The 13,856-nt window shown below is 43.8% G+C and overlaps 1 protein-coding gene across 3 annotated transcripts in view; it reads left to right on the top strand.

Moving 5' to 3' along the window:
• LOC115074755 (survival of motor neuron protein-like) overlaps positions 1–13,856 on the top strand; it is a 109,593-nt gene that overhangs the window by 37,832 nt on the left and 57,905 nt on the right. For all 3 annotated transcript variants that reach the window (XM_029574520.1, XM_029574539.1, XM_029574529.1), the window contains one exon: positions 5,142–5,279. In XM_029574520.1, the coding sequence (XP_029430380.1) occupies positions 5,142–5,279 (138 nt within the window). The remainder of the gene's footprint in view (positions 1–5,141; positions 5,280–13,856) is intronic.

The raw sequence follows: 13,856 nt of genomic DNA, 5'->3' as shown, positions 1-13,856 counted from the left end.
GTGTCGGGAGCGGAGCGAGGGTGTTACGCGGCCATCTTGTTTGCCGGCAGAAGAGCGCCCCCCCCCATCTACTTGGATTTCAGCAAAGCTTTTGATATGGTCCCGCACAGGAGGCTTGTGAATAAATTGAGAAGCTTAGGAGTGAGTGCCGAGGTGGTGGCCTGGATTGCAAACTGGTTGACGGACAGAAGACAATGTGTGATGGTAAATGGAACTTACTCTGAAGAGAGAGCAGTGTTAAGTGGAGTGCCACAAGGATTGGTGTTGGGACCGGTCCTGTTCAATATCTTTGTGAGCGCCATTGCGGACGGGATAGAAGGTAAGGTTTGTCTTTTTGTGGATGATACTAAGATCTGCAACAGAGTGGACACGCTGGAAGGATTGGAGAGAATGAGATGGGATTTAAGGAAGCTGGAAGAGTGGTCAAAGATATGGCAGCTGAGATTCAATGCCAAGAAGTGCAGAGTCATGCATATGGGGTGTGGAAATCCGAAAGAACCGTATTTTATGGGGGGTGAAGGGCTGATGTGCAAGGAGCAGGAGAAAGACCTTGGGGTGATAGTGTCTAACTATCTAAAGTTGGCAAAACAATGTGACAAGGCGATAGCTAAAGCCAGAAGAATGCTGGGCTGCATAGAGAGAGGAATATCTAATAAGAGAAAGGAAGTGATGATCCCCTTGTACAGGGCCTTGGTGAGGCCTCACCTGGAGTACTGTGTTAAGTTCTGGAGATTGTATCTCCGAAGGGACAGAGACAGGATGGAGGCGGTCCAGAGAAGGGTGACCAAAAAGGTGGATGATCTTCATAAAATGACTTATGAGGAGAGATTGAAGAACCTAAATATGTATACCCTGAATGAGAGGAGGAGTAGGGGTGATATGATACAGACTTTCAGATACTTAAAAGGTTTTAATGAGCCATGGTCAACAGACCTTTTACATTGGGAAAAAAAATCAGTAGAACTAGGGTCTCGATTTGAAGCTCCAGGGAAGAAGACTCAGAACCAATGTCAGGAAGTATTTCTTCACGGAGAGGGTGGAGGATGCCCGGAATGCCCTTCCGGAGGAAGTGGTGAAGACTAAAACTGTGAAGGATTTCAAAGGGGCATGGGATAAACACTGTGGATCCATAAAGGCTAGAGGATGGGAATGAAGAGAAGAGCCATGGGGGTGGATTACTGGAGTGGAGGTTACTACCTGGTGATTATTACCCTTACTGGATAAGTCTTCGCAAGGTTAATGCAACTCCAACATTGCTCTCTGCTTCAATGGCAAGGGGAAATGGGGAAAAGAGGATTTGCATTCAGATAACAGCCAACAAGAACTGAACTTCACAATCTGGGTAAACAAATAAGCATAGGGGTACTTTGCTTATTATGGCGGTTACTACCCTAAACCAATTAAGCCGGATACATCACTTTGAATGCATAAACAGTGTTGCTTTCTGTTTCAACGGCAGGGGGAAATATGGAAAACAGGATTTACATTCAGACAACATCCAACAAGGCATTGATCTGTGCAGCCTGGGTAAACAAGCATCTGGGTAACTTGCTTGATGCGGCGGTTACTACCATTAAGCCTTATGCTCACCTTTGATGCAACTCCAACATTTCTCTCTGCATCAATGGCAGGAAATTTGAATCAAACAGTTACCAACAAGGGCCCTGAACTTGGTGGTTGGTGAAACAGATAGGTGTGGGAGCTTGCTGGGCAGACTGGATGGGCCGATTATTTTTTTTCTGCTGTCATTTCTATGTTTGTGTTTCTGTATATGAGGACACCCCCTGGGGGAATGGTACTTTGGAGTCTTCTTCACAGGATTCCGGAAACCTTCCAATCGGATCCATCTTCTCCAGACGAGAGGCACTGGTCCCCGCCGGATGATCTCACCTTTGCAGCCTTTGTACAGGCGATGGTTGAGTCCATCCCTTTTCAGCTCCTTTTGGAGGAGGATGCCCGCCTTAAGATGCTGGAGGTTCTCCTGTTCGTTGATGCCCCAAAGGCTATACGCATCCATGATATTTTTAAGGAATTACGCCTCAGGATGTGGGATCACCCATCTCTGGTCCTCAAGTGAATCATAAGACAGACACAGTCTACTTGGTTCAACTGGCCTTGGGATTTGAGAGGTGTCTGCTCCCACACCAGTCAGTGGTGGTGGAGTCTGACCTCAAGAAGGACAAACATTCCCGTACACACTCATCTGCGCCTCCAGGATGGGAGCACCAGGCAGTAGATGCCCTAGGTAGGAAGGTGTACCAGCGCACGATGTTAATCGCCCGGATTGCCACCTACCAGCTGTATATGACCCAATACATTCGTAACTTCTGGAAGTAGGTTCAAAGTTGGCCGAACACCTTCCCCAGCAGCAACAAGACTTTGAGTGTGGCAAACATGAGGTGTGTTCCACCTATGATGTGTTTGAGACAGCGGCTAGGGTGGCAGTGGTGGGCACTGGGGCCCATAGAATGGCATGGCTCCGAGCATTGGACCTCTAGCAGGATGTCCAGGATAAGCTCACAGACCTGCCCTGTGCTGGAAAGAACCTGTTTGGAGACAAGGTGCGAGATGCTGTGGCTCAACTGAAAGATCATCATGAGATCCTCCAGCTTCTCTCTGCCAGTACTGCGGACCCTTTGCTCTCCGTCAGGAAGTCCTCGCACCAAAGCAACAGGAGGTTCCTTTTATTGCCAGAGAAAATACTATCCTCTGACCTCACATGCTCATACAGGCTGTTATTTCCTGAGATCTTTGAACTGCATGTTTATCTTATTCTCATGTCTCTGGCGAGTATGGTGCACTGTAGCCGAAGTGTTTCGGCCAGACTGCTGCTTTGATTACTGGGCCACATCTGTCCGTGTTACCATCTTCGTCTGCTTATACATGCGGCGCACTCAGTGGACCTTATGGTCCGCAGTTGCGGCAGGCCTCCTATGACCTCAGCAGGTGGGTAAGAGTCACATTGTCTCTCCAGACCTTGTCATGATGGGAGAGTCTACCCAACCTGGAGTGGGGGAGTTCCCTTTCAAGCTCCCCCCATACCAAATTGTACTCACTATGAACGCTTCCACTGGGGGGTGCATGTGGACAGCCACCACATGCGAGGTCACTGGTCTGCTCGAGAGGCTCCATACCAGATCAAGTTCTTGGAGCTTCAAACCATCAGGTATGCACTATGGGCATTTCAGGTCGCCTGTCCAATCGAACGGTCCGGATCCAGACTTATAATCAGGGAGAGAACTGAGTCTGTGTTACTGCTTGGATGATGTTTTCCACTTGTGTGACTGATATATCTTGCTGTGTACAGAAAACACCCATTATAGATAGGCAACCTGTTTTACTTCACTAGGATTGTTTTTGTTTTTCTGTTTTCTATATTTGTTGGCTGTGTTCATGTACAACATTCATAACAAGCCGTTGAGCCCGTTAAAACGGGCGAGATGTTTGTTTGGAAAAGTGTAATGGAAGAGCCGAAGAAGACAGAGTTGATGTCTACAGTACACTTTTATAAGAACATAAGAAATTACCATGCTGGATCAGACCAAGGGTCCTTCAAGCCCCCAGCATCCTGTTTCCAACAGAGGCCAAACCAGGCCACAAGAACCTGGCAATTACCCAAACACTAAGATCCCATGCTACTGATACAATTAATAGCAGTGGCTATTCCCTAAGTTTTTTGTTAAATCTCAGCAAGACCGATTTGTAAGCTGTTCTCTTTTTAAACCTGTTCAATTTCTGCTTTTGCCGAAATGTTAATTGTTATCTACATTTATGTGCGTTATGAACACGTTTTATGTATGAAGTTGTTATTCACTGTAAACCGGAGTGAAGGCTTTCCGCTATACTTCGGTATAAAAAAGAAACTAAATAAATAAGTAAACTTGATTAATAGCCGTTAATGGACTTCTCCTCCAAGAACTTATCCAAACCTTTTTTGAACTCAGCTACACTAACTGCACTAAACACATCCTCTGGCAACAAATTCCAGAGCTTAATTGTGCGTTGAGTGAAAAAGAACTTTCTCCGATTAGTCTTAAATGTGCTACTTGCTAACTTCATGGAATGCCCCTTAGTCCTTCTATTATCCGAAAGTGTAAATAACAGATTCACATCTACTCATTCAAGACCTCTCATGATATTAAAGACCTCTATCATATCCCCCCTCAGCCGTCTCTTCTCCAAGCTGAACAGCCCTAACCTCTTCAGCCTTTCCTCATAGGGGAACTGTTCCATCCCCTTTATCATTTTGGTTGCCCTTCTCCATCACAACTATATCTTTTTTGAGATGCAGCGACCAGAATTGTACACAGTATTCAAGGTGCGGTCTCACCATGGAGCAATACAGAGGCATTATGATATTTTCAGTTTTATTAACCATTCCCTTCCTAATAATTCCTAACATTCTGTTTGCTTTTTTGACTGTTGCAGCACACTGAGCTGACTATTTTTAAAGTATTATCCACTATGATGCCTAGATCTTTTTCCTTGGTGGTAGTTCCTAATGTGGAACCTAACATCGTGTAACTACAGCAAGGGTTATTTTTCCCTATGTGCAACACCTTTCACTTATCCACATTAAATTTCATCTGCCATTTGGATGCCCAATCTTCCAGTCTTGCAAGGTCCTCCTGTAATGTATCACAATCCGCTTGTGATTTAACTACTCTGAATAATTTTGTATCGTCCACAAGTTTGATAACCTCACTAGTCGTGTTCCTTTATATACTACGTCTTCTGCGCATTCGCGGCATGTCGATCAGAGCTCTCTCTCTTCTGCGCAGGTGCAGCATGTCGGTCAGCGCTCTTCTGCGCATTCATGGCACGTCAGTCAGAGCTCAAATATAGATATTGATTGTTGAATTGTTTCAGCTAGTAGCTGTCTTCCAACATACCACCCCCACTCCCCCCCCAAAAAAAATTTAAAATATCAAATCAGATTAAATCTTCAGCCTCTAAATGTAAGTTGTTAATTATATTTTTTCAATTTAATTAATAGAAGACATGTAAATGAGAGGAGCAAAAGAAAAGGAAAGTACTGTTAAAAACCTGTAAAGTGCAAAAGATGTATAAAATCTGTGTACAGTATTGGGCAGCCAAAATCTGAGACTGATTAAATTTAAAAAATACAAATTATTTTCTAGAATGAAAATGAGCTGCTGTATTCAACTGATGAGAGTGAGAAATCATCCAGGTCCCCAGGATACAGGCAGCACCATCCTGCCACAGCTAAACCAGCTCGTTGGAATTCCCACTGTCCTCCAGTACCTGGGCTGGCAAAGGTAAGCTTACATTGAGTGCATAGTATTTTGTATCTTAGGTGTTTTGTTTTGGGGTTGTGAGGGTTTTGTTTAATAACTTGTGGTGGTTAGCATTTTCAAGCAAAACTATAATTTGCAGTCTAGCATATTGTTTTGTAAATATCCAATTTAGTGTAACATGATTTATTGACAGTAAAGTTGTGCAGTTATGAGACTATTCAGCTGCATTCACTATTACACTGATGATTACTTCCAACAACTTCTGCTATGTCATTGATTGGTTGCAAGGTTCCACATTAGTGTTACTCTTCAGTAACACATCTCAGGAGGCACCATCTTATTAAAATAAATACATAAATAAAATTCCATAAAAATGAACTCCTAAGATTGAACATTTCTGAGACTTGCTTATCCAACATAAGTCATGCTGACAAATATGCCCAATCTGGGATGTTTGGAAGTTTGTTTGATATGTACTAACGTAAATGACGTCAGATAAGGATCAGTTGGCCACCCAATCTGTCTGCTTGTTCCCCTCTTCACTGTTCTAGCTAAACATATATCCCAGCTAACTGCAAAACAAGGTTGACAGCCTGCAGGGTATTGCTCCTTTTTTAAAACTTTATTTATGCACATTCAAGACAAAAGTTCTTGAAAGAAAAAATTTAAGAAACAAAAAATAAAATAAATTCAATTACTATATAGAAAAGGAAAAAAGGTTCACAATCAAGAGGGGATGATCTAAGAGGAAAAGATATACGAATATAAACAATTACGCATGAAATGAACAAGCATCTAGTGCAATAATCTTCTCTATTTTTTAAGCAGGAGCCACTTTGGATCCAGTGCGGCTGGGTCAGGGTGGGGAGTATTCTGGTCTGTCTCTGTTATAACCAATTACGGTAAATAACACAAGGGTAATATAGTAGTCCTTAACTTAACACATCATGCTATCTAAAGGACATCAATATACGAACAAATACATAATTTAACACATATCACTTTATTATGGTAATTTATGATTTATTTTAACCAACAAATGTTATTACAACATTAAAAATGTATTTTTTAGCAAAGTAAACATAAATGTCAGTCAATATTTAAAACTTTTTTATATATCTTTTCACATAGTGCGGATACCCAACCTACCCCAAATTCTCACATTAATACAACATTAAATACCCCATATATTAAAACTTCATACCTAACCCATTCACTCATCCACATTCATACAAGCAATTACTATAAAAACTCCCCACAATATTGCATCTATCCCAAAAAAAGTATAAAGATTCAGAGTACGGGTATAGTAAGTTATTTTATCATCACAATATCTGAAATATCTCCCTATGTTACACAAACATTATTTAAAGAGTATATTCCTTGTATCCATTAACTCATATATTAAACTATATTAAACATACATATATATTAATATTAAACAATCCCCAAATCCGTACTCTGAATCTTTATTTTTTTTGGGATAGATGCAATATTGTGGGGAGTTTTTATAGTAATTGCTTGTATGAATGTGGATGAGTGAATGGGTTAGGTATGAAGTTTTAATATATGGGGTATTTAATGTTGTATTAATGTGAGAATTTGGGGTAGGTTGGGTATCCGCACTATGTGAAAAGATATAAAAAACAGTTTTAAATATTGACTGACACATATTTATGTTTGTTATGTTTACTTCGCTAAAAAAATACATGTTTAATGTTGTAATAACATATGTTGGTTAAAATAAATCATAAATTACCATAATAAAAAAGTGTTGATATGTGTTAAATCATGTATTTATGTATTTGTTCGTATATTGATGTCCTTTAGTTAGCATGATCTGTTATAACCAACCCATAAGGTGGGGGGGCGGGGGGGGGGGGTGTCCCTCTTGGATGTTATAGCTAACTGATCCCCCTTAAAATGACCCCTCCGGGACAGAAACAGGGTTAGGCTGAAAGATAGCGGCAGGTGTTATTTCCTTTAGCTCTTTCTACATTCTGTGAGATGATGGGGCAGTATATGAGGTGCTGGAGTGCTGCCGAAAGGCTCCTGCCACAGTTGTACTGGGGAAGTCCTGAAATGCAAGACAGTGACGTCAATGGCCACCGTAAACCTGGCAGTGAAGGACAGGTTGTAGCACCACTGAGGCTGCTGCCCTGGCAGAGAGAGACTGCCATAGCTGTAATCTTTTAAAAATAAAAAAAAATCCATTGCCAACAAGAGCTGCACTTCAGGTTCACAGGAGACCCTCTGGCTTGTGGGCCACACAGTAAAGAATGCTGATCTACTTAAACAGGTTTAACGACCCTGAAGAAACACTCTAATTTCTGAGAACTGTTCAAAAAGGCTTCCAGCTGTAGTAGAATATAAAATCTCATAGAATTTACATTTAAATTGGTACCTGAGGAAGAATAATGCTGCAAGCTGGTAAATATCTGGGTGGAGATTGAAAAATTTCCATCTCCTAGCTTGCATACTCTGAGAAAATTTTGAACATTTGCTTCAAAAAAATAAAACATCTTTTAAAGAATTTTAATAACAAATGAAACAGGTTGAGGACAATTTTTTTTTTAATGCATAAACTGCATTTGGATCAGGCCAGGAGAGTCAGGGTTGTTTTTAAGAGGATGTATTGTTAATAAAGCATTTGGAGTATTTTAAAAACATAGAAACATAGAAATGACAGCAGAAGAAGACCAAACGGCCCATCCAGTCTGCCCAGCAAGCTTCACACATTTTTTCTCTCATACTTATCTATTTCTCTTAGCTCTTGGTTCTATTTCCCTTCCTCCCCCACCATTAATGTAGAGAGCAGTGATGGAGCTGCATCCAAGTGAAATATCTAGCTTGATTAGTTAGGGGTAGTAACCGCAGCAATAAGCAAGCTACACCCATGCTCATTTGTTTTTTCCCAGACTATGTTATACAGCCCTTATTGGTTGTTTTTTTCTTCTCCCCTGCCGCTGACGCGTGAAGTATCAGGTTTTTTTTTTCTCCCCTGCCGTTGAAGCAGAGAGCTATGCTGGATGTGCGTGAATTATCAGTTTTTCTTCTCTCCTGCCGTTGAAGCAGAGAGCCACGCTGGATATGCATTGAAAGTGAAGTATCAGGCACATTTGGTTTGGGGTAGTAACCGCCGTAACAAGCCAGCTACTCCCCGCTTTGTGAGTGCGAATCCTTTTTTCTTCTCCCCTGCCGTTGAAGCTATGCTGGATATGCGTGAAGTATCAGTTTTTCTTCTCCCCTGCCGTTGAAGCAGAGAGCTATGCTGGATATGCATCGAAAGTGAAGTATCAGGCACATTTGGTTTGGGGTAGTAACCGCCGTAACAAGCCAGCTACTCCCCGCTTTGTGAGTGCGAACCCTTTTTTTTTTCTTCTCCCCTGCCGTTGAAGCGGAGAGCTCTGCTGGATGTGTGAAGTATCAGTTTTTCTTCTCCCCTGCCGTTGAAGCAGAGAACTATGCTGGATATGCATTGAAAGTGAAGTATCAGGCTTATTTGGTTTGGGGTAGTAACCGCCGTAACAAGCCAGCTACTCCCGTCTTTGTGAGTGCAAATCCTTTATTCCACATTTCCTCTTGCTGTTGAAGCTTAGAGCGATGTTGGAGTCACAGTAACCATGTGTATGTTTATTGAATAAAGGTATTGTCTCCAGGCAGTAGCCATCATTCTGGCGAGTCACCCACTCTTCATTGGCGGCCTCTTGACTTTATGGATCCACAGTGTTTATCCCACGCCCCTTTGAAGTCCTTCACAGTTCTGGTCTTCACCACTTCCTCCGGAAGGGCATTCCAGGCATCCACCACCCTCTCCGTGAAGAAATACTTCCTGACATTGGTTCTGAATCTTCCTCCCTGGAGCTTCAAATCATGACCCCTGGTTCTGCTGATTTTTTTCTTATGGTAAAGGTTTGTCGTTGCCTTTGGATCATTAAAACCTTTCAAGTATCTGAAAGTCTGTATCATATCACCTCTGCTCCTCCTTTCCTCCAGGGTGTACATATTTAGATTCTTCAATCTCTCCTCGTACGTCATCCGATGAAGATCCTCCACCTTCCTGGTCGCCCTTCTCTGTACCGCTTCCATCTTGTCTTTGTCTTTTTGTAGATACGGTCTCCAGAACTGAACACAGTACTCCAGGTGAGGCCTCACCAAGGACCTGTACAAGGGAATAATCACTTCCCTTTTCTTACTCGATATTCCTCTCTCTATGCAGCCCAGCATTCTTCTGGCTTTTGCTATCGCCTTGTCGCATTGTTTCGCAGACTTCATATCATTAGACACTATCACCCCAAGGTCCCTCTCCTGCTCCGTGCACATCAGCCTTTCCCCCCCCATCGAATACAGTTCATTTTGATTTCTTTGTTTTGAGATTAAAGAGGCTTTAGGTTTAGCAAATGCATGTACAGTTTGAGAACAATTGTCAAAGCCATTTATGTGTGTAAACTGGCTATCTGAACATTGCCCTCCATCAATACAGCTTAAAGTGCATGCAGTGTTTCACAGTGTGTGTACTTGTAGCCACAATCAGAGGAGGCGCTCTATGGGTGTGCTTAGGTCAGAGGAAGAAAGTAACCCACAGATTACCTTTTGCAAATCTACTTGTGTTACTTTCTATGGAAAAAGTCCCTGCATAAAAGTCCACAGGTACTTCGTAGCAATGGCAAGTTTCAAAGTAAATATAGACATGTACTTTCTCTTTTTAAATTGGTGCAAAGTCTGTAAATAAAATGTTATAAATTGAATAGTTTGAAAATTGCCCCCTTTAATGTGCTCGGCAGTCACTTCGTGCACAGCTGTCATCCAAAAAGCAACTTAAAATAATTCCTTTGAAAGGTGGGAAGAGCTATAGCTTCTCACCTTAGTATAGGAGTTCTCAACCTGGAAGACATAGATATATAGGAAATAAGGGACACACAAGACAGCCAGCACTGTAGGAAGCAGCCTGCACACTGCCACTTCCTATCTGCCTGGTAAAGCAGAGAGGAGTTTAGGTGCAGGACTGTCTGCTGCCTCTTCCCTACCAAAAGAAAGAGAAGGAAAAAAGAATGTATGGACTGGGAGAGGGACTTTGGGGTGATAGTGTCTGGAGATCTGAAGGCGGTGAAGCAATGTGCAAGGCGATAGCTAAAGCTAGAAGAATGCTGGGCTGCATAGAGAGGAATAACCAGCAGGAAAAAGGAAGTGATAAATGCTATTGTGCAGGCCCTTAGTGAGGCCTCGCCTGACTACTGTGTTGCGTTCTGGAGCCTGTATCTCAAAAAGGATAAGGACAGGATGGAGGCGGTCCAGAGAAGGGTGACCAAAATGGTGTGGGGTCTGAATCTGAAGACTTAGGAGGAGAGGCTGAAAGTATTAAACATCTATATCCTGGAAGAAAGGAGGTTCAGGGAAGATGATACTGACCTTCAGATACCTGAAAGGTTTTAATGATGCACAAATTTCAAAACTTTTCCATTGGAAAGGAAACTGTAGAACTAGTGGGATGACATAGAACCAACATCAGGAAATATTTCTTCACAGAGAAGGGTGGTGGATGCCTGGAATGCCCTTCCAGAAGAGGTGAAAATGATAAACAAATTCAAAAGGGCATGGCTAAACACTGAAAATCCCTAAAGGCTAAGGTGGAAAATGAAGAAAAGGGTTCAAGGGGGTAACCTACACAGAACGGCAGTTACTACCCTTTACAGGAACATGGGGGTAACCTGCATGGAGCAGCAGTAACTACCATAAGAAATTCACTGGGCAGACTGAATGGACCATCTGGTCTTTTTATGCTGACATAACCTCACTAATCTGTAATATAGTAATCTGTATCTTGCCTGCTTGCTCATCTAAGATTGTTTGCTTGTGGCTACTCATCATCCTCTTACCTGTGAAGCAGAAAGGAGCCATCTGCTTCACTTTCACAGAGAGAGAGAATCCAGAAAAAGAACCAGGACTGGATAAACCCAATGATCTTTAGATTTTGGGAGGGTCACAGAAGATGTAAGCTGTGCTGTTACTGGAGCACTGTCTACCTATTTCATCCTCTTGGTCTCTCCCCCTCCCCAAATCCTCAGTCCCTTCTGGGCTGGCAGGAGAAGAGCAACTCTTCATACAGTATCAGCCTCCTCTGGGCTCCCCTCCCACTAGCTCCAGTCATGATTTGAATTTGCTGATGTCACCCAGTTCAAACTGCAAGACTTGAGCCAGGCGGCAGAGGACGTTGCATGCACATATGAAGCACTGCTGTCCTGCTGAGTAGGGGTAGGAAGAGAATGAGTACTGGGGATGAGAGGAAAGTGGGGAGACCTGGGCTCAGAGTCGATGTTTGTCTCGGTAGGGCACTGAGTGGTTGCCCGAGCGCCATGAGCTGGAGGCACCCTGGGCACCGCTAGCATCACCAATCCCGTAGTGGATCCCAGCAGGGCTGCAGCAGATCTCATTCTGCCGGGGTGCGGACAATCCTATCCCACCACAGTCAGAGAGGGCTGGAAGGCTGTTCTTTTCACCCAGGGTGGCATTTGCCCTAGATCCAGCCCTGCCTGGGGTTATGACTAGTGATCTGCCTAAGGGAGGGGGGGGAGTTAGGATTAAGGATTAGCAGTTGGGTGGCATGGAGTGTGGTGCCCCATAAAGCTTAGAATTCCAGTTTAGAAGTAAAGCTTGCCCTGGAGGGAACCACTTGCTCCACTGCTGTTTAAGGAAAGAGCACTGATGTATATCAGTTGGTAGGAACATAACATAAGAACATAAGAAGTTGCCATACTGGATCAGACCGAGGGTCCATCAAGCCCAGCATCCTGTTTCCAACAGTGGCCAATCCAGATGGCAAGTACCCAAATATTAAATAGATCCCATGCTACTAGTTCCAGTAATAGCAGTGGCTATTCCCTAAGTCAACTTGATTAATAGGAGTTTATGGACTTCTCCAGGAATTTCTCTCTCAAATTATTGCCTCTGTTCCAGAATCCTTATGGCCCAAGAGGGAATTGAAAGCAATAGTTCTTGTACCCTTGTCCCAGCAAGGCCAAGGGACATAGTTTACTTTACCAAAGAAGGGCAATGCCTTTCAACTAGTGTTAAACTTGAAAGGCATCAAGAAATGCCTCTGAGTCAGTGGTGTAGCAAGAGTCTCCAGCACCTGCTGTGTTGCCCCCCCCCCCCTTCCCGACCACCACCACCACTATCCTTCTTGTAGAAATGCTGAAGGTCACAGAAACAGATTTTTCAAATAATACCCTCTTCTTCCCTACCTGCACGAGGCTGAAAAAATATACAAAAAGAGGTCCCTTAAAGCCCAGTGCCCAAGGTTTGGTTTTTTTTGTCCTCTCATCCTCCCTCGCTATGCCACTGCTCGGAATACCTTACTTCCAGATGGAAACCCTCAGATCAGCTATGTTAGCAGTAAGGAAAAGGGAAATATTTTGCTTCTCAGACATCCCCGTTCAGGAAGGCCAACAAAGATTCCTCCATGTTTGTGTCCTAGGCAAGCACTTTCAGTTCCAGGCATTACATTCGGACTGGTGCCCCCCCTTCCCAAAAGGATGTTCACCAAAGTTATGGAGGTAGTTGCAGCGACATTGTGCAAAAGGGTGTGATAGTACATCCATATTCAGACTGGCTAATCAGGGCCAAGTCCCATCAGGAGAATCAGCAGGCTAGTGCTACAGTGGTATTCTTCCTTGAGCACCCAGGCTAGGTAGTTGTCATGGTTTTACAGCCTCACCGTGCCCTGAGTCTGACAGCAATGACACTCCTTCACCAGCAGAGGCCTCCAGTGATCTCTGTTCAGAGCTATCCAAGCTATCTCCTCACTGGCCTTCTTACTCAGCCTCCTCTCTACCAGGGGACTTCAGCTACCTTAATCTCCAGCCTTGCCAAGCTTCTCCTCACTGCTTGCACCACACCCAAGCTCCAACCCTATGTAACCCAGTCTGGCCCATTCACCTTTGCCTTTTCATGGAGTCACTCTTGGCTCTCTCACCCAGCCACTGTTTCCTTGCTTTATCTTATGGCTTTGGGTCATCTTGATTCTTGTCTTGTGGCCTACCTAGGCCTTGCAGCCTCTGGTCCTTCTTGCTTCTAGTACCTTGCTCTGTGGCCTACTCAGACCTAGCCTTGCCGCACTTTCACCGGTCTGTATACTGCCGCTTGCGTCTGTTCCCGGGATCCAATCCCTGCATGAGCTTCCCTGGTCCCTTGGAAACTCAAAATAGCAATTTAGCCGAATTTATCTTACAAGTCCCCAGGTGGGATTTGAACCCTCACCACCTGGATAGAAGGCAGATGCCTTCCCCACTGAGCCAGCAGCTCACTTTCCAACCACTGGCTTCAGAAGTCCCTCTCAAAGTCCATAGTTCAAAAGTCCGGCCCCACTGGGCCTAACTGCCACCTCCCTCCGTACCTCTGGGACCTCAACCCTTCCCCAGAGGTACAGCCACCCACTTGGCAGTTCTCTAGGTAAAGTGTCTTTATCGTGAGTCCAAACCAACCGAAGTCCCCACGCTCACCTTCCTTGTGATAGTGGTTGCAGTCCTTCACACCGTCGGGGATATCCAATGTCCAAGTTTCCCAGAGCAGCCAGGTAATCCGATCCTTCCTCCTCGGTCC

This window comes from Rhinatrema bivittatum, chromosome 1, assembly GCF_901001135.1.
Source record: "Rhinatrema bivittatum chromosome 1, aRhiBiv1.1, whole genome shotgun sequence".
Lineage (NCBI taxonomy): Eukaryota > Metazoa > Chordata > Amphibia > Gymnophiona > Rhinatrematidae > Rhinatrema > Rhinatrema bivittatum.
The sequence above is the reverse complement of the archived record's forward strand: the minus strand, read 5'-3'. Positions and strand labels throughout refer to the sequence as shown.